A 26,098-nucleotide genomic window follows, 5' to 3' on the forward strand; every position below is an offset into this window, starting at 1 on the left:
AGGAGGGGTGATGGCGTAAAATGCTGGCAGGTGATAGGTAAAAGGGTTGAATAACAAGGAATATGGTAGAAAAGGAACATGGGAAAAAGGGAAAGAAGAGGAGCACCAAAGGGAGGTGATGAGCTGGTGAAAAGAAGAGAAGATGTGAGACGGGAACCAGAATAGGGAATTGAAAAAGAGAGAAGGAAGGAGGGAGAAATTACCATAAATTGGAGAAATTGACATTCATGCCACCTAGTTGGAAGGTACCATATGGAATATAAGGTGTTGCTCCTCCAACTTGAGTATGACCTCATCATGACAGAAGAGGAGGCCATGGACAGATATATCAGAATGGGAATGGGAAGTCAAATTGAAACGGGTATCCTATTCATACATGAGACAGATGTCAAAGTCAACATTTACTGACCATGTGTAATTGGATTTATCTCTGTCATTTTATGGGGCCACGAAGCGTTAAGCACTTTGCTGTGGGCCTGGAGTTCTTCTACATAAGGAAAGGAGATTCCCTTCACTAACAAATTACACTAAATGGTCACTTTATTCGGACCACCTGTACACTTGCTCATTAATGCAAATATCTAATCAGCTAATCATGTAGCAGCAACTGAATACATTAAAGCATGCAGACATGGTCAAGTGGTACAGTTGTTGTTCAGATCAAATATCAGAATGAGGAAGAAATGTGATCTAAGTGACTTGGACCGTGGAATGATTATTGGTGCCAGACAGGGTGTGTAGCAGCAAACTTAATTCAAACTCAAAACTAAACAATTGCCGCTAGCCTGCAACCATCATGGGGTTGTTATACTTGCATGACACACCCTCAGCTCCTTGAAATGATTGTTCCAAAAAGTTGAATCCTTTATTAGCTATTAGCAAACCTACAATTAAGCATTATTGGGCATTATCTCAGTGGTCAGCAAGAGATACAACCTCTGCCGGTCCTAAGCCACAAACTGCCATGAAATAAGCAAGAATGCGTAACTTATTGCCATAGCTCTTACCTGACTGGTTACCATAATAAACATCACAAGTGCGTAACACAGAATACAAAGCAAATAGAGAACAGATACATTGCTCCTACTGTTATGGTTTGGTCCGGAGCCTGCACTCCGGTTCCTGCTCTGGTCTGCGGACCCCAGAATCTGGGTCTTGTAGCTGTCCCTTATTTCGCCCTTGAGCCCAGTTGTCAGCTGAGGATCATTTGGCTTAAGCAGACGCATCTGATGCCTATCGGCTGAAGGTGTATATAAAGTGGGGGGGGGGGGTCATCCTGTTTACCCTGCTTGCCTTGTTCGTCCTGTTTGTCTTGTTCCTCTGGTTCGCCTTGTTTGCCCTGTTTATCTGGTCATCTTGTTCATCCTGTTTCGTCCTGCTCTTCCTGTCTTGGAGTACCCCCGTCAAGATGAGTTCTGCGAGTAAGTCTGGCAGCCACCCTGGACCGAACTCCCTTCCTATCCCTTGCCTCCGTCGGGTAAGCCAGGCCAGACTGCCGTTGCCCAGCGGGGGACTCTGCCCTGTTCTATCCTTCGCTACCGACAGGTTGTGCCCCGCAACCTGCCCAGGTGCCCCGCGACTTGCCCAGGCCTCCATGTTCCTGCCTGGGAGGTTCAGGCCCTGCCCAGGAGTTATGCAGCCCACCCAGAGAACTTCAAGATCCTGCCTGAACTCTGCGACTCTCTCTGAACCCCAGAATCACCTTGAATGTCACGTCCCTCACACACACCATGGTCTCCACGTCTTGTCTCTCGTTTAGTTGTTCCGTCCTGCCCCTAGTACTTCAGTGCCTGCATCCTGCACTTGGGTCCAGTCTCACGTCCCCTTATGACACCTACATTCCAGCCCCCAATTATTATAATATAATTACAACAACATGCTACAGGAGACATGAAATCTCGACATTTACACAAATGTCCTCTCTGGTAAGCAGTCTATCCTGGATTGTGCTCTTTTCTTGCCAAACCAGGTTATCCCTCGTGAGTGCATTCAGGAAAATCTGTTTAGAATCATTGCTGCCAAAGCTCATTCATGCGCAAAACTGAAATCCTATTAACTGCAGAAGTCCTGCCGAAGGGCTTCAAGCCTGAAACATCGACTGTACTCTTTTCCATAGATGCTGTCTGGCCTGCTGAATTCCTCCAGTATTTTGTGTTTGTTGCTTAGATTTCCAGAATCTGCAGATTTTCTCTTGTTTGTGAATCCTATTACCTGTCAGCTCTATCTGAGTGTAGTCTCTTCCACCACCATAATCTCCTTTCAATGGTCCATTAATAGTCCAAACCAGAATTTTTCTGATTGCATAGGGTCCATCATTAAAACTGCGAATCACTAGCAACAGCTCCAATGCCTTCGGCACATTCACCCTGTCAGCAGCTCAGTGAGGCCATTCCTGAAGATCTTTCTGATGAGGAATGTTCCCTTTGTAGACAGACATACACTCCTATGTATAGATGTTTGGCAGTTCACAATAGTTTCACTGTGTAAGCCAGCCACTTCCAATCCTGAAACAATGTAGTACTCATAAACTTCTCTTGACGCATGATGCATAAGAAAATGCATGTTCTTTTTCCTGTAAGGTTGAGTTTGATCATGAGGCTCTCTGCGCAGAACATTGCTGTACTTCCTTGATCTAGGAAAGCGTAAGAGTCTTCTTAAACTTCAGCTGAACTGGAATTATAGGAAGGTTACAATCATGATCACCAGGCCCCGTAAGACCATTAGGTACCATGGTGGTACTAGCTGCTGTGCTTAATTCATTCATGGCTTGATTCGAACCTGCACTCTTTTCATCAGCTCCAGGCTCAGTTTCCCTTTCTACAGTAGTCACAGTGGTGACAAAGCTGCCTCCTTTAGCCTTAGATTGAATTTATGATCCAGTTTTGTTCACACCTTTACTTAATGCCACTGAAGTAGCATTGTATACTTTCCCAAACACTGGATGTGTAGCAATCTTGACTCGCCTTTCAATAAAATCAACAATGTCAGTGAAAATAACCTTCCAGTTGTGTAGTTTCTATGCACAACTACATATCAATTCAATAAAAGCATGCATGTGGGAGATGGCTTTAACTGGTGTATTCACATTGCAACAAGAGAAAGACAGGACAATGCCCGTGTGTAGACAACACCACATGCACAGACAACAGATCAATACGTAGTGCTGGTGGGGGGGGGGTTCATTGCACTAAAAGAAATAGAGCCATACATTACACTTCCTCCCCCTTTAGATCAATGCAATTTAAAACTATATGTACAAAACATTACATTTTACTTTCATAAATCTATAATTCAAATAAACATGCTTTCACAATAACAGTCCATGACTAACTTCACAGTTCTAAAGGTTCAGTCTTTTGGGTGTTGCTCTGTTTCTTTCAGGATACGCCTCTGGACCTGTGGAGTGACATCAGGTTTGGTAGGTGTCTTGTCGAAGACAATGCTCTCTGTTTCCCATGTCACGCTGTTGTCAGTGATATGATCATCACTGAGAAGTAAGTCCAGTGACTGTAATGTGTCCATCTTGTTGGATGCAATCGACTCAGGTGTGTTCTTTGGTTGAGTATCCAGTATTTGGTCCACATGACATCTCCATATCTGATATCCAACATTCACTGTGTACATCAGTGGTCCAGTTCTTGTCGCTATCCTACTGGGTGTCCACTTGTCTTCATGGTAATCATGCGCTAGGCCATCCTACCCAATAACAAAGCTCTTTGCTGCGTCACTTGGCAACTGGCTGAGCTGTTCCTTCTGTACTTCCCTCCATAGATCTGGTTTCAATAGGTCAATGCAAGATCTCAGATTTCTGCTGATGCATTCTGCTGCATTGGAGGTGTTTGATTTGTCGTCACATGAACAAAGTTCCGATACACAAAAAGGAAGCTGTCCACCTGCTGCTAAAGAGAAATCTCCTCCTTGTCCATCACTTTAATGGACTTCTTAAAGGTTTGGATAAACCTTTCAGCTAACCCATTCATTGCTGGGTGGTGATGAGCTGACATGAAATGTCTGATGCCATTTTCCTTCATGAACAGTCAGAATTCCTCTGATGCGTATTGTGGTCCGTTGTCACTCATGATTTGTTCGGGTAAGCTATTTCTGGTGAAAATAGTTCTCAGAGACAGTCTTTGCTGAGGTGATTGATTTTGTTGGTATAACCTCTGGTCACATTGCATGAGCATCCACAGCAATGGCTCAGCAAAGCCAATATGTACTCTTTGCCATGGTGTTAATGCCACTCCCACCGGTATAAACAGTGCTTGTGGGGGTTTATTTTGAACTTTTTGGTATCCCAAACAGCTTTTGGCCAAGTTTTCAATCTGTCTGTCTATTCCCAGCCACCACACATAACTTTGGGTGAGACTCTTCATCTTGACTGTACCCAGGTGTGCAGATTATCTAACACTCTGGTGTACAGTTTAAAGGGAACCAGAACTCACTTTGTGTGCACACCATACTCACTCAGCCTGATAAGCACTTTCTGGAGGTGCCCCAACATTCTTGCCAGTCATGATGATGTCATTGTGTTCCTGGGATATCTTGGAGCACTTGGCTCATTGCACTTTGCCAAATTGCTGGAGCTGATGTGATGCCAAAGACAAGATGATTATACTGGAACAGTCCCTTGTGAGTGCTGATTATGAGGAACTTTCTGCTTGACTCCTTAATCACCATTTGCAGAAAAACTCGTGACAAGTCAATCTTTGAAAAACCTCTCCCTGCCTGACAAAGATGCAAAAATGTCTTTTATTCGTGACAGGGGATACTGCACAGTACACAGCACTGGATTGATGCTCACCTTGAAATCCCCACATATGGGAACAGCTCCAGCCTTCCCTTTCTTAATCACCAGGACAATGGGTATGGCCCAATCACTTCAGTCAATCTTGGTGAGAATTCTAGATGCCTCCAAGTTCTGCGGTTTCAGCATTCACTTTAGGACATAGTGCATAAGGCACTGGATGCAGTTTATGGAATCTTGGCCTTGCTGTTTCATCCAGTTCAATTCTGGCTTTCATGCCTTTGAGTTTACCAATCCCCTTCTCAACACCTCATTAGCGTTAAGCAGCAGTGACAGTCTCTGGTTAGTGCTACCATTTGGGCTGCCGCTACCTGTTGATGTCACACTGAGAGCTTTGATTGAGTGCCAGTCTGGTTGGATTTTTCTCAACCATTCACGTCTGCAAAGTACTGGCCCTCCACTTTTCAACGCCTAAAGCTCTAACTGTTGTATTTGGCCTCATACATCACAAATACTTTCAGTTTGCCTTTGGGACACTTTTTCACCTGTCCAAGTCTTAAGCGTCACTGAGTTCTTCTCTGATGGCATCTTAAAAAACAGTCTGCTGTAGTCAGCCTCTGGAATTATGGATAAAGCTGACCTTGTATCCAGCTCCATTTTCAGTTTTACACCGGACACATCCATTGTGATCCAGATGATTCTGTGATCTGTTTCAGTTATTCTTTGTAGTTCTAGGCATGACAGTTCAGCTTTGTCAGACTCTGTTATCTGATTCAGTTTTACATTCAATGACTTTATGCATTTGCTTAGTTTTGGTGTTAGACTTCTCACTCGGTTGTGCTTTTTGTCTGCCTTACACACTCTCTCTGTGATCTTGTCTGTGGCACTTTCTGCAGACTTTTTTTTGAACCAACGGTCATTTACATCATGAGAGGATTTGCCACATTGATAATAACTTTGGCTTTCTCCACCACTCTAGGATCTTTTGTGCATTTCACACTCTAACTTGCTTTTCTGTAGTTCTGCTGCATCCTATGCTGCAGTCTCTAACAATATTGCAATGGTCAATGTCCATTCTAAGGTTAGGTCTCTTTCAGATGGTAGTCTCTTTTGAGTGCTTTGACTATGCACGCCACATACAAGCCGGCCCCTTAATGCACCAGGATGTCCATCTCTAAAGTCACAATACTTGGGAAAGTTTGTGCAGGTCTGCAATGTATTCAGAAAGGCTTTCATCTTTTGAATGGTTCCTTTTGTAAAATATGAATCACTCAGCTATTACAAGTGGTTAAGGTTGAACATCTTACTTGCTGGCTTTGCAGGAGTTACTAATTTGCATAAGATACAGTACTTTCTTGCACCCATTAAGCTGAGAAGCATAGGGACTTTATTTTGCTCTTCCACATTGTTCGTGTTATGATACAGTTTCAACCTCTTGATATACAACTCCCAGCCTTCATTTGTCATTTTCCCCGACTGAAGCCATTATCATGATATTTTCATTTTAAGTTCAGCACATCTTTCACTGTGAACTGTAATGAACTCACTGTAGTGTCCATGATAGCTTTCTCATGCTGTTTAACTCTCTCTGTTTTGTCCTGTAACTGTCGGTGCAGTTTGTGATATCTTGTGACATTCAGGTTCGTACTTGTCGCCAATTTGCTGTGTCTGTGCAACTACATATCAATTACGTAAAAGCACGCATGCTGGAGATGGCTTTAAATGGTGTATTCACATTGCATTGAGAGAGAGAGGACAATGCACGTGGGCAGACAACAGATCAATACATAGTGCTTAGTGGGGGGAGGTCATTGCTGTAAAAGAAATAGATCCATATATTACAGATAGTGCCTTTCTTGCAGTTTGTACACTACTGATCTTGATTCTCCAAGTTCATCAGGCAACTTATTTATGACAATCTTCATATTGACAGGCATGTTCAACTCATGCATGTCCTGTATGTCTTCCATTGCATTGCAACAACTTCTAAGAAAAAAGACTGTAGTCTTGAAGAGCTTTCATGTCTTCTGATTGATATGTGGCCAAGAAAGAGTCCTTTCTATGTAGGCCGCAGCTATTTTGTGCTCATCACCAAAATGTTTCTGTAGTAAAGCTTAGGTGTCCTTCCTCTGGACCAGCCTAATGGCAGCTTTTGACAAGCTATCTAGGTGTTTGAGAAAATAGAGACAGTCGTCATAATCTTCAGTCTTGCCCTCAATACTATTCTTGAATGACCTCGTAAATGAATGCCGCCAAAGATTTGAATCTCTCTTTTAGGCAGAGATGTTGTTGTTGCACCACTAAGCTTGCTATTTCCTTTGTGTCTTTATGGCCTTCGGTTCAACATTTAATCCTTTATCACCTGAAACCCGAGTGTAATCAATGTGAATCAATGTTCTCAGAAGCACCTTGTGCTATTGGATATGGCATAGGTTCAGAGTACCTTCTCGATGCAGGCTGAGAGTGAACACCCTGAACTACCCCTTATTCATGCAACTAAAGCTTCTCCGTCATCCTTGAAGGTTGCTCTTCAATCCAGCATTGTTATTTTTCTTTCCGAATCCCAGAATATTTGTTGTTTTACATATAACTCAGCTAAAATGGCCTCCATTCTAATGTATACCGATGTGCTATCAGACGCACAGGACGTTCTGATAGCAACAGAACTGGCTGCACGCATGTTAGACACGCTGTCTTCAACTTTATATGCAGTCCCAGTCTGTTCTTTGTCTTCATAAATATTTTTATTTCCCCCAGGGAATTGCATGATTGTTTAATTTCTCTCTTAGCTTCAAGGTCACTGCTTTTAGATGAACTAATTTTGTCTTCCAAGTGTTCAAACGAGACAAAACAATGGTAGTTCAAATCAGCTTTTCAATGGAAGCAATATTTCAATTCTTCAGCTTTTCAAACAGAACCAACTGGTTGAACACTTCAGGCTATTACAACTTTCCAGCCAAACCCAGTTGGACATGGCAACGTTTGACCATTGAAAACTGTGTTTCAAACCCAAACACACAGCAGAAACCAACAAAAGGCCCTTACTTGTCACAAGCTGCTTCAAGTTGCAGTGCTTCTAATTTCTCAGACACATCTGATTGCTGATGTTCGTTTGATATAACTTGAAATCTTTGCTGACAAAAATGTAGTGGCAAAACTAATTTAAAATCAAAACAAAACAATTGCTGCTAGCTTGCGACCGACACGGGGTTGTGATACATGCATGATGCACCCTAAGCTCCAATGAAATGATTGTTCCAAAGAGACAAATCCTTTAATAGCAATTAGCAAACATACAATGAAGCATTATTGAGCATTTTCTCAGTGATATTAAGTGGACAGCAAACATATGACCTCTGCCGGTCCCAAGCTACAGACTGCCTTGAAACAAGCAAGAATACGTAACTTATTCTCTTCACTTTTACTACACTCTGGCTAATGTGACTGGTTACCATAATAAACATAATAAACGCATTACACAGAATACAAAGCAAATAGAGGACAGATGCATGGCTCCTACAGAGTAGTTTGAGTATCTCAGAAAATGGATGATCTCCTGAGATTTTCATGCACAACAGTCTCTAGAATTTACAGAGAATGGTGCAAGAAACAAAAACCATCCAGTGAGTGTGACAGTTCTGTGGGTGAAAATGCCTAATTAATGAGAGAGGTCAGAGGAGAATGGCCACAGCTTCAAGCTGACAGGAAGGTGACAGTAACTCAGATAACCACATGTGGTGTGCAGAAGAGCACCTTTGAACTCACAACATGTCAAACCTTGAAATGCATAGACTACAGCAGCAGAAGACCACAAACATACACTCAGTGGCCACTTTAATAGGTGAAGTAGGAGATAACTAAAAACGTGAGCACTGAGTGTATGTGTCCATGCATTCAGAGGGTGCTTCTTTGGTCATGAATCATTGCTCACCTGCCTGGCACATATTTTCACTAAGGTATTTTTGTGAGGAGCCAAGCCCCACAGTAAAAAACAACGCTGATATTAACCACATCAGGAAGGAAGATGAATTTGATCAAGATGTAATTGGCCCAGAGATGAGGATTCCACAGAATGGAAACTGGGCTCCTGCCAATATCCAATGTAACAATACAATTCTCTTACCTAGAATACAGAGCATAGAACAGTACAGCAGAGTACAGGCCCTTCAGCCCACAATACTGTGCTGACCCTTTAACCTACTCCAAGATCAATCTAACCCTTTCTTCCCACATTGCCCTCTAGTTTTCTTTCTCTTATTTTGCTATGGTATTAAACACCGCATGTTCATTGGCACCACTGTATTGGTAAGCCCTAAGGAGGTATTAAACTCAAAGGTTTCATCACATGGCCTCCTGTCTTGGACCGCCCTGCCCCTGCACTCCTGTCATTGGCTAACTAACGTCCATTCTTACAGTGCTTTGCTTTCCCATGCCTAACATAAACTCAATGCTTATTGATATCCAAGTGAGTACTTCTTAAATTCCAATCAAAAGAGTTTCGAGAAAATGCTTCAATAATACATTTTTTTAAAGATTAAAGGTTCACTTTATTTGTCACACATACATCAAACAACAAAGCATACAGAAAGTACATCATTTGTATCAGTGATTACAGTCCGAGGATTGTTAATGTTTCCTTTTACTCCTGGTTTGCCCCATCACAGTCTGGACGATTCCTCTAATTCCTGGAGACCCTGGAGTAATCCCTGTCTTATAAGGATAGGTTGAGCAAGCTAAGGCTTTTCTCTTTGGAGCGAAGGATGATGAGAGGTGATTTGATAGAGGTGTACAAGATGATAAGAGGCAGAGATTGTGTGGACAAGCTGCTACCTTTTCTCCAGGGTGGAAGTGGCTAATATGAGGGGGCATAATTTTAAGGTGTATGGGGGATGTCAGAGGTAAGCATTTTCACAGAGTGGTGAGTGCTTGAAGTACCCTGCCAGGAGTGGTAGTAGAGGCAGATACATCGGGAGCTTTTAAGAAATTCTAAGATAGGCGCATGGATGAAAGAAAAATGGAGACAGAGTTAGATGGTTGTTAAAAGTTAGATAGGTTAAAAGGTCGGGACATTTTGGGCTGAAGGGCCCTTACTGTGCTGTAATGTTCTAAATTCTATGCAATCCTGGAAGGAGAGCAATCCTATACAACTGGCTGGCACTGTTGGAGGTTGATATGACCATTGAAACACAAGACTGCAGATTAGAATCAGAATCAGCTTTCTTATCACTAACATATGCTGTGAAATTTTTTTTTGTGGCAGCAGTACAGTGCAATGCATAAAAAGCACTATTAATTATTTTTAATTATCATAAGAAATATAGTGGATTTTGGTTAACTGGGACACGTTGAGACCAGTAGAATTTGGCTCAATTAAGCGGCTGCCCCAATTACCTGGTTTCATGGAAATAAAAAGGTATAAAAAAGCCAAACTACCATTTAACTGAGTAACAAATTATGTATTTAAATGAAACACAGAACAAATTAGAGCATCACTAATACTACTACAGTACTATCAAACTGTGTATTAGATCCTAATAGCTGTTGACAGAGGAATTCATCCAGTGTACTGCTATGTTATTTTGATTGACTGTAAATGAACAAAATTAGTGCAGACACCCAATGCAGATAATGGACCTTCTGTCATACAATGTCTTTGACAATTGTATCCTCCAAATCTTCATTTTCATTGTAACATTGAAGGTGATTGTCGAATCCTTCAGATTATTCATGGTTCCTAACTTGCTGAAGTAGTGAAATCATTTTATCTTCACTCAATTTCATATCTCTAAGCCTGACTACTTGAAACTACAGTGAGCAAAACAGTTCTGAATTGTCTTACTGCTATTTCTGTCCAACTCTCAGTGACAAAAATTACTGCTTTATGAAGACAAACACACTCAACTGTTCGCTCTAAGCAACTACCGCCATACAAGTATGTGCAACTGATGTGAGTTAGAAACTGTTTAGCAATAGACTCCTGACCCAATTAAGCAGCATAGTGTCCCAATAAACGAAGGGAATCGTGGCTATTTTCTTGATTAGTTTTTGTTCTTTAGAGTTATCCCAAATAAGCAGCTGGCCCAATTAACCACTGGAATCCATTGTATATAAATAAATATACACACATATATACAGTACTATGCAAAAATCTTGGGCACTTGTAAAAAAAATTGTTAAGCGAAGATGCTATCAAAAATAATGAAATGAACAGTTTCTAAATAACAAAAAAATTACTATAAAGAGCACTTGCTGCCATTGTTCAACATCCCAGTCCTTGTGTTTTTGTGAGTCTCTTGGCTTTGTTTCCACTTCTGAGGAATTGTTTTTGGTAGCAATTCTTTCATGAAGACCACTTCTGACAAGACTTTTCTGGACTGTAAAGGGATGTGTTTGGATTCCAGTGGTTTCTGTGAGTTCAGAGCTGATGGCAGTTCTGGTCTTCCGATTTAGAAGGGACGTCAGTTTGATGTATCTCTTGTCTGCTGAATTCAGATTCTGTGGCCAACCACTGCATTTCTGATCCTCAACCTTTCCCGTTTCTTTGTGCTTCTTCAGAACAGCTTTGACAGCACATCTTGAACTCCTGTCTGCTGTGAAATTTCTGCTTGGGAAAAACCTTGCTGATGCAGGATGACCACCTTGTGTCTAGTTGCTATGTTATGCTCAATCTTGCCATGGTGTAAAAATTGATGATTTGAAGGTCAAACATCTGCCACACCCTCACCTTTTAGTTTGGTTGTCCTTTGCCCAGTTTGATTCCTTCTGCACCCATTTCTATTCCAGTTAATCAGTTTAATTCATTCAATTCATTATGTCATTGATCATTAGCATCCTTTGTTTAATGCTGCACTGGGCTGAATACCTACAAAGTAAGCAAGTTTTTATTTGAAAAGTCATCTTTTACTTAATATGTTGCTTTTTTAACAAAATACAAAGAATTCTCTGTAACATTAAAATTCTGGGGAAGTGAACATTTGGAAATCTAAAATTTGCTCATTTCTACTGACACACTATTGCAGAAGACAAAAAATAAACATCCTAAGCTAAATTTATATAAAAAATATAGAGTGCCTAAGATTTTTGCAAAGTTCTAAATATTATACACACACACACACACACACACACACACACACACACACACACACACACACACACACACACACACACACACACACACACACACACACACACACACACACAGTCATGTTCATAGGTTCATTGTCCATTCTGAAATCTGATAGTGGAGGGAAAGAAGCTGTTCCTAAAATACTGAGTATGTCTTCAGACTCTTTGGACTTCCTTCCGGTTAGTATCATTGGGAAGGGGACGTGTCCTGGCTGTTGGGGCTCCTTAATGCTGATGCTAGCATCTGGAACTAAAGACAATCAGCAGGTCAGGCAGCATCTGTGGAGGCAAAAGAATGGTCAATATTCTAGGTCAAAACCTTGGAATAGGAGTATCTGAGGCCTCATCACATGTTACAAGGGTTTTGGAGCCTGGTTGTTTCTCTGTCATCACTCTCTCCATTGAAGAGCCAGTATTCAGTCCATTCAGATGGTGCCTTTTAAGGCATTGTACTCAGTTCAACACTGTGCACGACCTCTTGGTTTATTTTTCTGGTGTTCCACACTCTAGTCATTTTACTCTTTTCCACAGAGATTGATTCTGTCCTTCGATTTCCCTTTCTATGGCCATTATCTGCGTCAGATCACCATAGCAACTGGAGGTAAGTGGCTTGTGTTTTCAGAAAAAGAAATATGTTTGTCACAATTGAATTCATTTTGAGGAGTCAGAATATCTCTCAGTTATATTGTAGAACTTAAGTTTAATCTCTCCAAGTAAAAGCTGCATTACTGAACACTGTAAACATAGGGTGTATTTTGCTTCAGAAATGGGAGCAAATGTCACTCTGGTCTAATACAGTGTTACCAGCTCCAGTTTTCTTTATATCCAGAGAGTTCTCCTCTTTTCTACTCTCCCTCTCTCCTAATGCTTTATATATAACAAACTGAAATAAATAAAAATAAAACTTGGTCCAGAATATGAGATCAAGGCAAACAGTGGTAAAGGAAGCACCACAAATACCTAGTCATCTTTTTGGCAAAAACAACCCCCTTTTCCAAGCTGTCAGTTCAGTAAAATTCCTGGGCCTCACACAAGAGATTCTGCAGATCACAGTCACACAAGAGATCACAGTCACACAAGAGATTCTGCAGATGCTGGCAATCCAGAGAAACACACAAAAAATGGTGAAGGAACTCAGCGGGTCAGGAAGTATTGTGCTTGATGAAGGGTCTCAACTTGAAATGTCCTCTGTTTATACCTTTCCATAGCCTGACCTGCTGAGTGCCTCCAGAGTTTTGTATGTGTTACTAATAAATCGCATTAAGGATTTTCCACAACCATTCAGGAAGCAAAATGTAGAATCCTTATTTTTTTCCCATCATAGCAGTATCAAGAACAAGGGTACATAGAATTAAGGTGAGAGGAAAGTTTTTCGTATATATGTGGAACACACTACTAAAGGAGATGCTGGAATCGAATTAGCATCGGAATCAGGTTTATTATCATATGTCATGAAATTTTGTGGCAGCACAGTGCAAAGATATAAAAATTACTGTAGAATTATAAAGAAAAATTAAGTAAAGCAATAGAGAAATAGCAAATTGTTTATGGTATCATGGACAGTTCAGAAATCTAATGGTAGGGAGAATAAAACTGTTCCTAAAACATGGTACGGCAGCACACCTTTATAGTAAAGGTGTCCGGGGTTCAATTACAGCCGCTGCTTGTAAAGATTAGTACAGTCTCCCTGTGATTGCATGTTTTTCCTCCGGATGTTCCAGTTTCCTCCCACAGTCCAAAGACGTACTGGTTGGTAGTTGAATTGGTCATTGTAAATTGTCCTGTGATTAGGCTAAGGTTAAATCGAGGGTTGCTGGGTGACATGACTCAAGGGCCAGAAAGGTCACGCTGTATCTAAATAAATAAATAAATGTAAGAAATACTGCAGATGCTGGAAACCCAGAGTAAGCCATACAAAAATGCTAGAAGAACTCAGCAGGTCAGGCAATCTGTGTGCAGAGGATTAAAGTAATTCCTCTCCATAGATGCTGCATAGCCTGGTCAGATTCAACAGCATTTGGTGTTTTGTTCCTAAAACATTGAGCATGGGTCCTCAAGCTCCTGTACCTCTTCCTCGATGATAGTAATGCAAAGAGGGCATGTAGAAAATAGCCCACATTTTTATTTCTTCTACCAAAGTACATGACCATACATTTCCCAACACTATACTCCGTCTGCCACTTCTTTGCCCAGTCTCCCAATCTAAGTCCTACTGAAGATTCACTGGTTCTTCAAAACTTCCTGCCCCTCCACCTATCTTCGTGTTGTCCGCACACTAGGCCACAAAACCATCAATTCCGTCATCCAAATATTTGACATAATGTATAAAGAAAAGGTCCCAACACAGAGCCCCTGTGGAACACCACTAGTCACCGGCAGCTAACCAGTGTCCCTTTATTCTCACACTTTGCTTCCTGCCAATCAACCAATGGTAGAATCCATGGTAGAATCTTTCCTATAATACCATGGGCTTTTAACTTATTAAGCAATCTCATGTGTGGCACCTTGTCAAATGCCTTTTGAAAATCCAAGTACACAACATCCACTAATGCTCATTTGTCTATCCTGCTTGTTATTTATTCCAAGAATTCCAACAGATTTGCCAGGCAAGATACTTCCTTAAGGAAACCATGCTGACTTAAGCCTATTTTATCATGTGCCTCCAAGTACCCCAAAACTTCATCTTTAATAATGGACTCCAACATCTTCCCAGCCACTGAGGTCAGACTAACTGGCCTATAATTTCCTTCCTTCTGCCCCTCTCCCTTCTTAAAGTGTGGAGTGACATTTGCAATTTTCCACTCCTCTGGAACCAGGCCAGAATCAAGTGATTCTTGACGGACATTAATAATGCCTCCCCAATCTCTTCAGCCACCTCTTTCAGAACCCTGGTGTGTAGTCCATCTGGTCCAGGTGACTTATCTACCTTCAGACCTTTCAGTTTCCCAAGAACCTTCTTCCCAGAAATGGCAACCACACACTTCTGCTCTCTGGCACTCTCAAACCTCCAGCATACTGCTAGTGTCTTCCACAGTAAAGTCTGATGCAAAATATTTATTCAGTTCATATGCCATTTCCTTGTCCCACATTACTATCTCTCCAGCATCATTTTCCAGGAGTCCAATATCTACTCTCGTCTCTCTTTTACACTTTATATATCTGAAGATGGTTTTGGTATCCTCTTTTGGCTAGTTTACCTTCATATTCCATCTTTTCCTTCTTTATGATTTTTAGTTGCCTTCTTTGGGTTTTTAAAATCTTCTCAATCCTTTAACTTGCCAGTATTTTTTTCTCATTATATGTCCTCGCTGGCTTTAATGTTGGCTTTGACTTCTCTTATCAGACACAGTTGCATCATTCTGCCTTTAGAGTACTTGTTCTCCTTTGGGATGTATCTATCCTGTGCCTTCCGAATTGCTCCTAGTAACTTCAACTATTGCTGCTCTGCCATCATCCCTGCTAGTGTTCCCTTCCAATCAATTTTAGCCAACTCCTCTCTCATGCCTCTGTAATTCCCTTTATTCCACTATAATACTGATACATATGACTTTAATTTCACCTTGTCAAATGCAGGGTGAATTTTATCATATTAAGGTCACTGATACCTAAGGGTTCCTTTACCTTAAGCTTTCTAATTATTTCCAGTTCATTGCACAACACCCAATCCACAACAGCTGATCCTCTAGTGGGCTCAACTGTGAGCTGCTCTAAAAAGCCATCTTAGGTATTCTACATACTCCCTCTCTAGGGATGCAGCTCCAACCTGATTTTCTGTATCTACCTGCATATTGAAATCACCCATGACTATCGTAACATTGCCCTTTTGACATGCATTTTGAATTGAATTGACTTTATTTCTTACATCCTTCATATACATGAGGAGTAAAGATCTTTATGTAACATCTTCGTCAAAGTGTAATTTATAGTAATTTGCAGTAAATAGTATGTACATCAGGACAGTTAGTATAACATAGAAATACAGTTGTATCAGCATGAATTAATCAATCTGATGGCCTGGTGGAAGAAACTGTCCTGGAGACTGTTGGTCCTGGCTTTTATTGCTGTGGTACCGTTTCCCAGATGGCAGCAGCTGGAACAGTTTGTGGTTGGGGTGACTCAGGTCCCCAATGATCCTTAGGGCTCTTTTTACACACCTGTCTTTGTAAATGTCCTGAATTTCATATCTACAGATGCACTGGGCTGTCCGCACTACTCTCTGCAGATTCCTACAATTGAGGGAATTACAGTTCCCATACCAGTGATACAGCCAGTCAGGATGCTCTCAATTGTGTCCCTGTAGAAAGTCTTAGGATATGGGGACTCATGCCAAACTTCTTCAACTGTCTGAGATGAAAGAGGCGCTGTTGTGCTGTTTTCACAACACAGCCAGTATGTACAGACCACATGAGATCCTTGGTGATGTGGATGCTGAGGAACTTAAAGCTGTTCACCCTCTCAACCCCAGATCCATTGATGTCAATAGGGGTTAGCCCATCTCCATTCCTCCTGTAATCCACAACCAGCTCCTTTGTTTTTGCGATGTTGAGGGAGAGGTTGTTTTCTTGACACCAGTGTGTTAGGGTGATGACTTCCTCTCTGTAGGCTGCCTCATTATTATTTGAGATTAGAGCAATCAGTGTGGTATCATCAGCAAACTTAATTAGCAGATTGTAGCTGTGGGTGGTGACACGGTCATGGGTGTACAGTGAATAAAGGATGGGACTTAGGACACAGCCATGAGGGGCTTCTGTATTAAGAGACAGAGGGGCAGATGTGAGGGAGTCCACTCTTACCACCTGCTGATGATCTGACAGGAAGTCCAGGTTCCAACTGCACAAGGCAGGGTGAAGGCCAAGGTAATTTGTAGACCACATCTTTGCTACAGTTTGGAGGTCTGTATATAAATTCCATTAGGGTCTATTTACCCTTCGATTTTCTTAGTTCACAATTCTACACCTTCTGATCATATGTCATCTTTCATTTGAATTTGAACAGAGCCACCTCACTCCCTTGCCTTTTGATACAACATGAATCCTTGGATGTTAAGCTCCCAGCTACAATCTGCTTTCAGCCATGATTCAGTGTTAACTACAACATTATACCTGCCAATCTGGAACTGTGCTACAAGTTCTTCTACTTTATTCTGTATACTGCGTGCATTCAAATAGAACACCTTCATCCCTTTTTGACTTACGCCCCTTTTACATTGCAACTCATCCTGTTGACTGCAATTTTGCCGGATCATCAGCCTTTCCTTGCAAGTAGTCTCACTACACTCTACCGTTGTTTGTAAAACAACTATCCCAAAACAACCGCCCCATCCTCAGCCCTATCACTCCAGTTCCCATCCCTCTGCCAAATTAGTTTAAACCCTCCCGAACAGCTCTAGCAAACCTACCTGCAAGGACATTGCCTCCTCAGGTTCAGATGTAACCCGTCCCTTCTGTACAGGTCATACCTTCCGCAGAAAAGATCCCAATGATCCAGAAATCTGAAACCCCTGCCCCTGCACCAGTTCTTCAGTCACACATTCACCTGCAAAATCATCCTATTCTTACCCTCACTGGTTTATGGCACAGGCAACAATCCAGAGATTACTATCCTGGAGGTCCTGCTCTTCAACTTTATATCTAACTCCCTAAAATCTCTCTTCAAGACCACCTCCCTTTTCCTATATTTGGTGCCAATATGTACCAAGACTTCTGGCTCCTCAGCCTCCCCCTTTAGAATGCCATAGGCCCAATCTGAGACATCCCTGACCCTGGCACCTGGGAGGCAACATACCAATATCTATTTCATATCCCCAGAATCTCGTCTCTGTTCCTCTGACTATGGAATCTATCGCCACTGCAGTCCTCTTCACCTCTCTTCTCTTCTGAGCCGCAGCACCAGACTCTGTGCCAAACACAGAGCTGTGGCTCCACCCAGGTGTTCGTCCCTTCAGCAGTATCTGAAGTATCTCAGTACTTATTATTGAGAGGAACAGCAACAGGGGTACTCTACACTGGCTACCCATTTCCCTTCCTTGACCTAACAGTCACCCAGTTACAGTCACTCAGTTACCTGCCCCCTGCAACCTAGGGGTGACTACTTCCCTGTAGCTCCTAGCTATCAATTCCTTAGTCTCCCATATGAGCTGGAGGTCATTGAGCTGCAGCCCCAGTTCCTGAACATGTTACCTGAGGAACTGCAGCTCAGTGCACCTTGTGCAAATATAGTTATCCAAAAGAGTTATCCAAGAATTCCCATATCTTATACACAGAGCAAAACACAGCCATTCTCACTGCAATAACTGTGCCCTAACAGATGAGGAATGAAGAATAAAGAAGAAAAAGAAACCTAGCAGATACTTACCTTGTCCAAGCCTGATGAGCCAAAACCACTCCAACATTCACATTCACACAATAGCTGCTCCAATTGCCCCTGCCTTATTTTTATTTGCCCTTTCCAATATATCCCATTCACAGATTGGACGCAGTCTAACTTCAAAAACTGCCGCAAAGCGCTGCTTTTTATAATTCGCAGCCACGAACATAAGTGAAATTGCTGCATCTTCTCGTGCTCCCACTCACAAATTGGCCGCAGTCCACCTTCGAAAAATGCTGCAAAGCACTGCCTATTTTAATCTTCAGCCATGCATATAAGTGGAATTGCCGCTTCTTCTCGTGCTTCTGCTTATTGACTGGGCGCAACTGCTGCAAAGCGCTGCCTATTTTAATCTTTAGCCGCAAACCTAAGTGAAATCACTGCATCTTCTTGTGCTCCCGCTCACTGATTGGGCGCAGTCCACTCTCTTTTACTCTTTATTACTCAAAAAGTGGAATTTGGACAATGACACCGAAGTAATGGAAGACAAAGAAATGACAGGTGAAATTAATCAGCATTTTGTGTCGCTCTTCACTGTGAAAGACACTTGCTAGAAATATGAGAGTGTTAATGGGCAGAGGTGAGTGTAGTTGCTATTAATAAGAAGGTCTGAATTTAGATAAGTCACCTAGAACAGAGAATTACATGCCAGTGTTCTGAAGGAAGTAGCTGAAGAGATTGTAGAGGCATTAGTATTGAGGTGTGGGACAGGTGGCAGAGAAGGAGTGCTGGGGGTGATGCAGGTGCAGACACACCCAGCCCTGAGACATCAGGCTAGGTCATTCGATTCCAAACAATCGGTTTATTGTTCATTATAGAATGGTGCTTCCCGCTCCCTCCCCTCTCCCTTCTCCTTTAATCAACCCACTCCCTAGCCCCTTCCCACTCTCAGTCCACAATAGAGACCCATGTCAGAATGAGATTTATCATCACTCACATATGTCATGAAATTTGTTTTTTTTTGCAGCAGCAGTACTGTGCAAAAGTCTTAAGCACCCTAGCTATATATATGTGCCTAAGACATTTGCACAGTACTGTCAACCAAAGTCAGCGTGGTTACCATAAGGGGAAATCTTGCCTGACAAATCTTTTCAGAATACTTCGAGGAAATTACAGGCAGGATAGACAGAGAAGAGTCAATGGATATTGTGTACTTGGATTTTCAAAAGGCCTTTGACAAGATGTCTCACATGTCGCTGCTTAACAGGATAAGAATCCATGGTATTACAGGAAAGATACTAACGTGGATAGAAGATTACCTGCCTGGCGGGAGGCAAAGAGTGGGAATAAGTGGGGCCTTTTCTGGTTGGCTGCCGATGACTAATGGTGTTTCACAGGCGTTGGTTTTGGGACCGCTTCCTTTCACATTATGTATTAACGATTTGGATGGCTTTGTGGCCAGGTTTGCAGACAATACAAAGATAGGTGGAGGGCAGGTAGAGTTGAAGAAACAGGGAGTCTCCTGATTGAGAGAATGGGCAAAGAAGTGGCAGATGGAATACAGTGTCAGAAAGTGTATGCTCATATACTATGGTAGGAAAAAAAATAAAAGCATATACTATATTCTAAACAGGGAGAGAATACAAAATTCAGAGGTGCAAAGGGAACTTGGAATCATTGTGCAGGATTCCCTAAAGGTTAACTTGCAGGTTGAGTAAATGGTAAGGAAGGCAAATGTAATATTAGCATTCATTTTGAGAGGACTAGAATGTAAGAGCAGGGATGGTTATGGGGAGAAGGCAGGAGAATGGGGTGGAGAGGGATAATAAATCAGCCATGATGGAATGGTGGAGCAAACTCAAGGGTCTAATTCTGCTCCTATGTCTTATGGTCTTATGTGATGCTGAGGTTTTATCAGGCGTGCATTGGACTGCACTTGGAGTATTGTGAGCAGTTTTGGGCCCCTTATCAAAGAAAAGATTTGCTGCCATTGGAGAGGGTCCAGAGGAGGTTCACGAGTATTATCCCAGTAATGAAAGGGTGTGTTTGATGGTTCTGGGCCTGTACTCGCTAGAGTTTAGAAGAATGGGGGCGGGGGTACAGTCTCACTGAAATTTATCACATACTGAAAGGCCCAGATAGAGAGGATGAGGAAAGGATGTTTCCAATAGTGGGTGAGTCTAGGACCAGAGAGCACATAGAAAGATAGAAACATAGAAAACCTACAGCACAATACAGGCCCTTTGGCACACAAAATTGTGCCGAACATGTCCCTCCTTAGAAATTACTAGGCTTACCCATAGTCCATGTACCTATCCAAAAGTCTCTTAAAAGACCCTATTGTATCCGTCTCCACCACCGTTGCCGGCAGCCCATTCCACGCACTCACCATTCTGCGTAAAAAAACTTACCCTCGACATATCCTTTGTACCTGCTCCCAAGCACTTTAAACCTGTGTCCTTTTGTGGCAACCATTTCAGCCCTGGGAAAAAGCCTCTGACTACCCACATGATCAGTGCCTCTCATCATCTTATACACCTCTATTCACAGCCTCTGAATAGATGGATGTCTATTTAGAACAGGGGTGAGGAAGAATTTCTTTGGCCAGAGGATGGTTAATTTGTGGAAGTCATTGCTACAAACGGTTGTGGGAGGCCAAGTCATTGGGTAAATTTAAAGCAGAGGTTGTTAGGTTTTTGATTAGTTATGGGGGGAAGACAGGAGAATGGAGTTGAGAAGGATAATATTTCTTTTATTTCTCTTATAGCTAGGAGGGCGGTGTTGCTTAAATGGAAGGATGTTGCTCTGCCTACTCACGCTCAATGGTTACGTGATGTTATGTCATGCTTAAATGTAGAGAAGATCTGTTGTTCAATTTCTGATTCTAACCAAGACTTCCAAACATTGTGGGGACCATTTTTGAACTATGTTCAAAACCTTTGATTTGGTGTTAAAGTACAGATGTTGGCTAATAACATAAATCACTATGTGATAAGGATTTTTTCTGTCTTTCTTTCTTTACCAAACAGCTTCGACTTTGGTAGTGGGCTTAGATTTTTTTAATAATAAAATGATTACAATTCAAATTGCAATTTAATTAACGTACGTGTTTGATTATGAATATAGAGTACTGCGATTGCAAGTGTGATTTAAGTATAATGTATTCGATACTATTCTATCTTTTTTGATTAATAATATATATCCTCATGTACTCTGTATTCTTCTATGTGAAAATTAATAAAAATGTTGAAAAAGAAAGAGAGGGATAATATATGAGTTGTGATAGAATGGTGGAGCAGACTAGATGTGCCAAATGGCCTAATTCTGCTCCTATATCTTTTGGTCTTATAGTCTTATTGTCTACTTGCACTGCACTTTCTCAGTAGTTGTTACACTTTATTCTGTATTTTTTTTTGTTTTACTTTGTGCTACCTCAATGCATTTGTGTATTGATTGGATCTGTATGCAAGATATTGTATCTTGGTACATGTGACAATAATATTACAATTTACAATTTCAATAAAAACACAGGCCAGCCTCAAGCTTAAGTGACTAAATTCACCAAAGACTCGAATTGTTTGAACGTATTGAATTTTCTAAGCTCCAGCAATTATAGGCTCAAAGAATGCTCCTCATACCTTAACCTTTTCATTCCTGGAATCATTCTCGTGAACCTTCTCTGGACCCTCTCCAATGCTCGCACATCCTTTCTTAGATAAGGGGCTATTACAGCTCAGACATTGGAGTTTGGAGTTCAGAGTTCAATTCAGGTGCCCTCTGTAAGAAAGTTTGTACGTTCTTCCCATGTGCATGTGGGTTTCCTCCCACAGTCCAAAGATGTACCGGTTAGTACATTGTAAATTGTCTTATGATTAGGCTAGGGTTAAATCAGTGGGTTGCTGGGCAGCGTGGGTTGGTGGACCATAAGGCCTGTTCCACGTTGTACCTCTAAATAAATAAAACTGCTCACCATATTCCAAGTGCAGTTTGATCAATGTCCTGTAAAGCCTCAGCTTTATATTTACTGAGAGCATGAATTATAGAGTCCTTGAAAGTGATATTAACTGATATCAGAAGGATGGTGAAAAGAATTTCATTCAGAAATGATTCTGCTGGTTTGAAACCACTGTGCATCATTGGAGTTAAGATTCAGATCAGCGTGATTTAATTGAATAGCAGAGCAAGCTCCTGGGTCTGCATTTGTTGTTGCAATCCTCCTTATTGAGCCAAAGATGTTCCATTAATTTTTACATCTGGGTTCATATGAAAACCTAAAGCTCATGAAATGAGTTTTGATTGTAGGATGTCAAGTAAATATAGATGGTTCTGGTCAAGTGTACAGGGTGTATGTAGAATGCACCAACACACATCAGTAGGCTGTGCTGATGTTATGACATAATTATTAAAGATAGTAGGAAGTGCTGATTCATTTCATCTCACTTTACCAAAGTGGACACTCTTCACACTGGGTGGCTTCCCTTTTATACATCAGCTTTCCATTTTAATTTAGAAAGACGTTCTTCCTTTCACTCGGATGTTGGTTGTTCTGATTGTAACTTCACCTCCATATTCCCTCCTGAATTGTTCACGCTGCTACTTAGCAAAACCTTAGAACATTCAAAGCCTCTGTCCCTGCTGCCTTTTGAGGAAGAAAGTTCCAAATTTTCATGACCCTCTAAGAGACAAAAGAAGAAGAACTGCTTCATCTTTCTGAAAGTGGGAGACCCTTTGTGTCCCTTTCAAGGCATCTAGTTTTCAGCTGCTTGCAGCATTTAAGAGAAATTTGGATAAATACATGGATGGGAGGAACAATGCGGGCTATGTTCCAGTCCAGATACGGGTCAATGGGACGAGGCAGAATAACAGTTTGTTGTGGACTGGATGGGCAGAAGGACCTGTTTCTGTACTTTAGGCTTCTATGATACTAATGAGAATCGGAGACAGACTGTAGAGATGGAGGAGATTACAGAATCAGGGAGGACATGGTGATTTATGTAGATATTGGAGTATTTGAACACAAAAATAAACTTTCAGATTCAGATTTATTTATCACATGTACTTTGAAAGATACGATCATCTTTCAATAAAATATCCCTGGGGGGAGCCCACAAATAGAACCATAGATCATTACAGCACAGAAACAGGCCTTTTGGCCCTTCTTGGCTGTGCCAAACCATTTTTCTGCCTAGTCCCTCTGACCTGCACCTGGGCCATATCCCTACAAACCCCTCTCATCCATATACCTGTCACAAGTTTTTCTTAAATGTCAAAAGTGAGCCCATATTCACCGCTTCATCTGGCAGCTCATTCCACACTCCCACCACTCTCTGCGTGAAGAAGCCCCCCATAATGTTCCCTTTAAACTTTTCCCCCTTCACCCTTAACCCATGACCTCTGGTTTTTTTCTCCCCTGGCCTCAGTGGAAAAAGCCTGCTTGCATTCACTCTATCTATACCCATCATAATTTTATATACCTCTATCAAATCACCCCTCATTCTCCTACGCTCCAGGGAATAAAGTCCTAACCTATTCAACCTTTCTCTGTAACTCAGTTTCTCAAGTCCCGGCAACATCCTTGTAAACCTTCTCTGCACTCTTTCAACCTTATTAATATCCTTCCTGTAATGAAGTGACCAAAACTGCACACAATACTCCAAATTCAGTCTTACCAAAGTCTTATACAACCTCACCATTACATTCCAACTCTTACACTCAGTACTTTGATTTATAAAGGCCAATGTACCAAAAGCTCTCTTTACAACCCTATCTACTTGTGACACCACTTTTAGGGAATTATGTATCTGTATTCCCAGATCCCTCTGTTCTACTGCACTCCTCAGTGTCCTACCATTTACCTTGTATGTACTACCTTGGTTTGACCTTCCGAAGTGCAATACCTCACACTTGTCCGCATTAAACTCCATCTGCCATTTTTCTGCCCATTCCTCCAACTGGTCCAAATCCCTCTGCAAGCTTTGAAAACCTTCCTCACTGTCCACTACACCTCCAATCTTTGTATCATCAGCAAATTTGCTGATCTGATTTGCCACATTATCATCCAGATCATTGATATAGATGACAAATAACAATGGACCCAGCACTGATCCCTGTGGCACACCACTAGTCACAGACCTCCACCCAGAGTAGCAATCCTCCACTACCACTCTCTGACTTCTCCCATTGAGCCAATGTCTAATCCAATTTACTACCTCTCCATGTATACCTAGCGACTGAATCTTCCTAACTAACCTCCCATGGGGGACCTTGTCAAAGGCCTTACTGAAGTCCATGTATACAACATCCACTGCCTTCCCTTCATCCACTTTCCTGATAACTTCCTCAAAAAACTCTAATAGATTGGTTAAACATGACCTACCATGCACAAAGCCATGCTGACCGTTTCTAATAAGTCCCTGTCTATCCAAATACTTATGGATCCTATCTCTTAGTATTCCTTCCAATAATTTACCTACTATCGATGTCAAACTTACCGGCCTATAATTTCCCGACTTACTTTTTGATCCTTTTTTAAACAACGGAACTACACGAGCTATCCTCCAATCCTCTGGCACCTGACCCTGGATATCGACATTTTAAATATTTCTGCCACGGCCCCTGCAATTTCAACACTAGTCTCCCTCAAGGTCTGAGGGAATACCCTGTCAGGTCCTGGGGATTTATCTACTCTGATTTGCCTCAAGACAGCAAGCACCTCCTCCTCTTTAATCTGTATAAGTTCCATGACCTCCCTACTTGTTCGCCTTGTTTCCATAGACTCCATTCCAGTTTCCTTAGTAAATACAGATGCAAAAAAAACATTTAATATCTCTCCCATCTTTTGGTTCCATACATAGCCGACCACTCTGATCTTCAAGAGGACCAATTTTATCCCTTACTATCCTTTTGCTCTTAACTTACCTGGAGAAGCTCTTAGGATTATCCTTCACCCTGACTGCCAAAGCAACCTCATGTCTTCTTTTAGCCCTCCTGATTTCTTTCTTAAGTATTTTTTTACTCTTTTTATACTCCTCAAGCATCTTATTTCCTCCCTGTTGCCTATACATGTTATACATCTCTCTCTTCTTCTTTATCAGAGTTCCAATATCCCTCGAGAACCAAGGTTCCTTATTCTTATTCATTTTGCCTCTAACCCTGACAGGAACATACAAACTCTGCACTCTCAAAATTTCTCCTTTGAAGGCCACCCACTTACCAATCACATCCCTGCCAGAGAACAACCTGTCCCAATCTATGCTTTTCAGATCCCATCTCATTTCTTCAAATTTGGCCTTTTCCCAGTTTAGTACTTCAATCTGAGGACCAGATCTATCTTTATCCATGATCAAGTTGAATCTAATGACGTTATGATCACTGGAACCAAAGTGTTCCCCTACACACACTTTCCTACACTGCCCTAACTCATTTCCTAATAGGAGATCAAATATTGCATCCTCCCTAGTTGGTACATCTATATATTGATTTAAAAAACTTCCATGAATACATTTTACAAACTCTAACTCATCTAGACCTTTATAGACAATAGACAATAGTTGCAGAAGTAGACCATTCGTCCCCTCGAGTCTGCACCGCCATTCTGAGATAATGGCTGATCATTCACTATCAATACCCATTCCCTGCCTTGTCCCCATATCCCTTGATTCCCCTATCCATCAGATATCTATCTAGCTCCTTCTTGAAAGCATCCAGAGAATTGGCCTCCACCGTCTTCCGAGGCAGTGCATTCCACACCTCCACAACTCTCTGGGAGAAGAAGTTTTTCCTCAACTCTGTTTTAAATAACTGACCTCTTATTCTCAATCCATGCCCTCTGGTACTGGACTCTCCCAAAATCTGGAACATATTTCCTGCCTCAATCCTATCAAATCCTTTAATTATCTTAAACGTTTCAATCAGATCCCCTCT

The 26,098-nt window shown here is 41.6% G+C and overlaps 1 protein-coding gene across 2 annotated transcripts in view; it reads left to right on the forward strand.

Annotated features, from left to right (window-relative positions):
• LOC132384967 (plexin domain-containing protein 1-like) overlaps positions 1-26,098 on the forward strand; it is a 585,821-nt gene that overhangs the window by 275,677 nt on the left and 284,046 nt on the right. For both annotated transcript variants that reach the window (XM_059956658.1, XM_059956660.1), the window contains exon 4: positions 12,401-12,470. In XM_059956658.1, coding sequence (XP_059812641.1) covers positions 12,401-12,470 — 70 coding nt within the window. The remainder of the gene's footprint in view (positions 1-12,400; positions 12,471-26,098) is intronic.

Source organism: Hypanus sabinus, chromosome X1, assembly GCF_030144855.1.
Source record: "Hypanus sabinus isolate sHypSab1 chromosome X1, sHypSab1.hap1, whole genome shotgun sequence".
Lineage (NCBI taxonomy): Eukaryota > Metazoa > Chordata > Chondrichthyes > Myliobatiformes > Dasyatidae > Hypanus > Hypanus sabinus.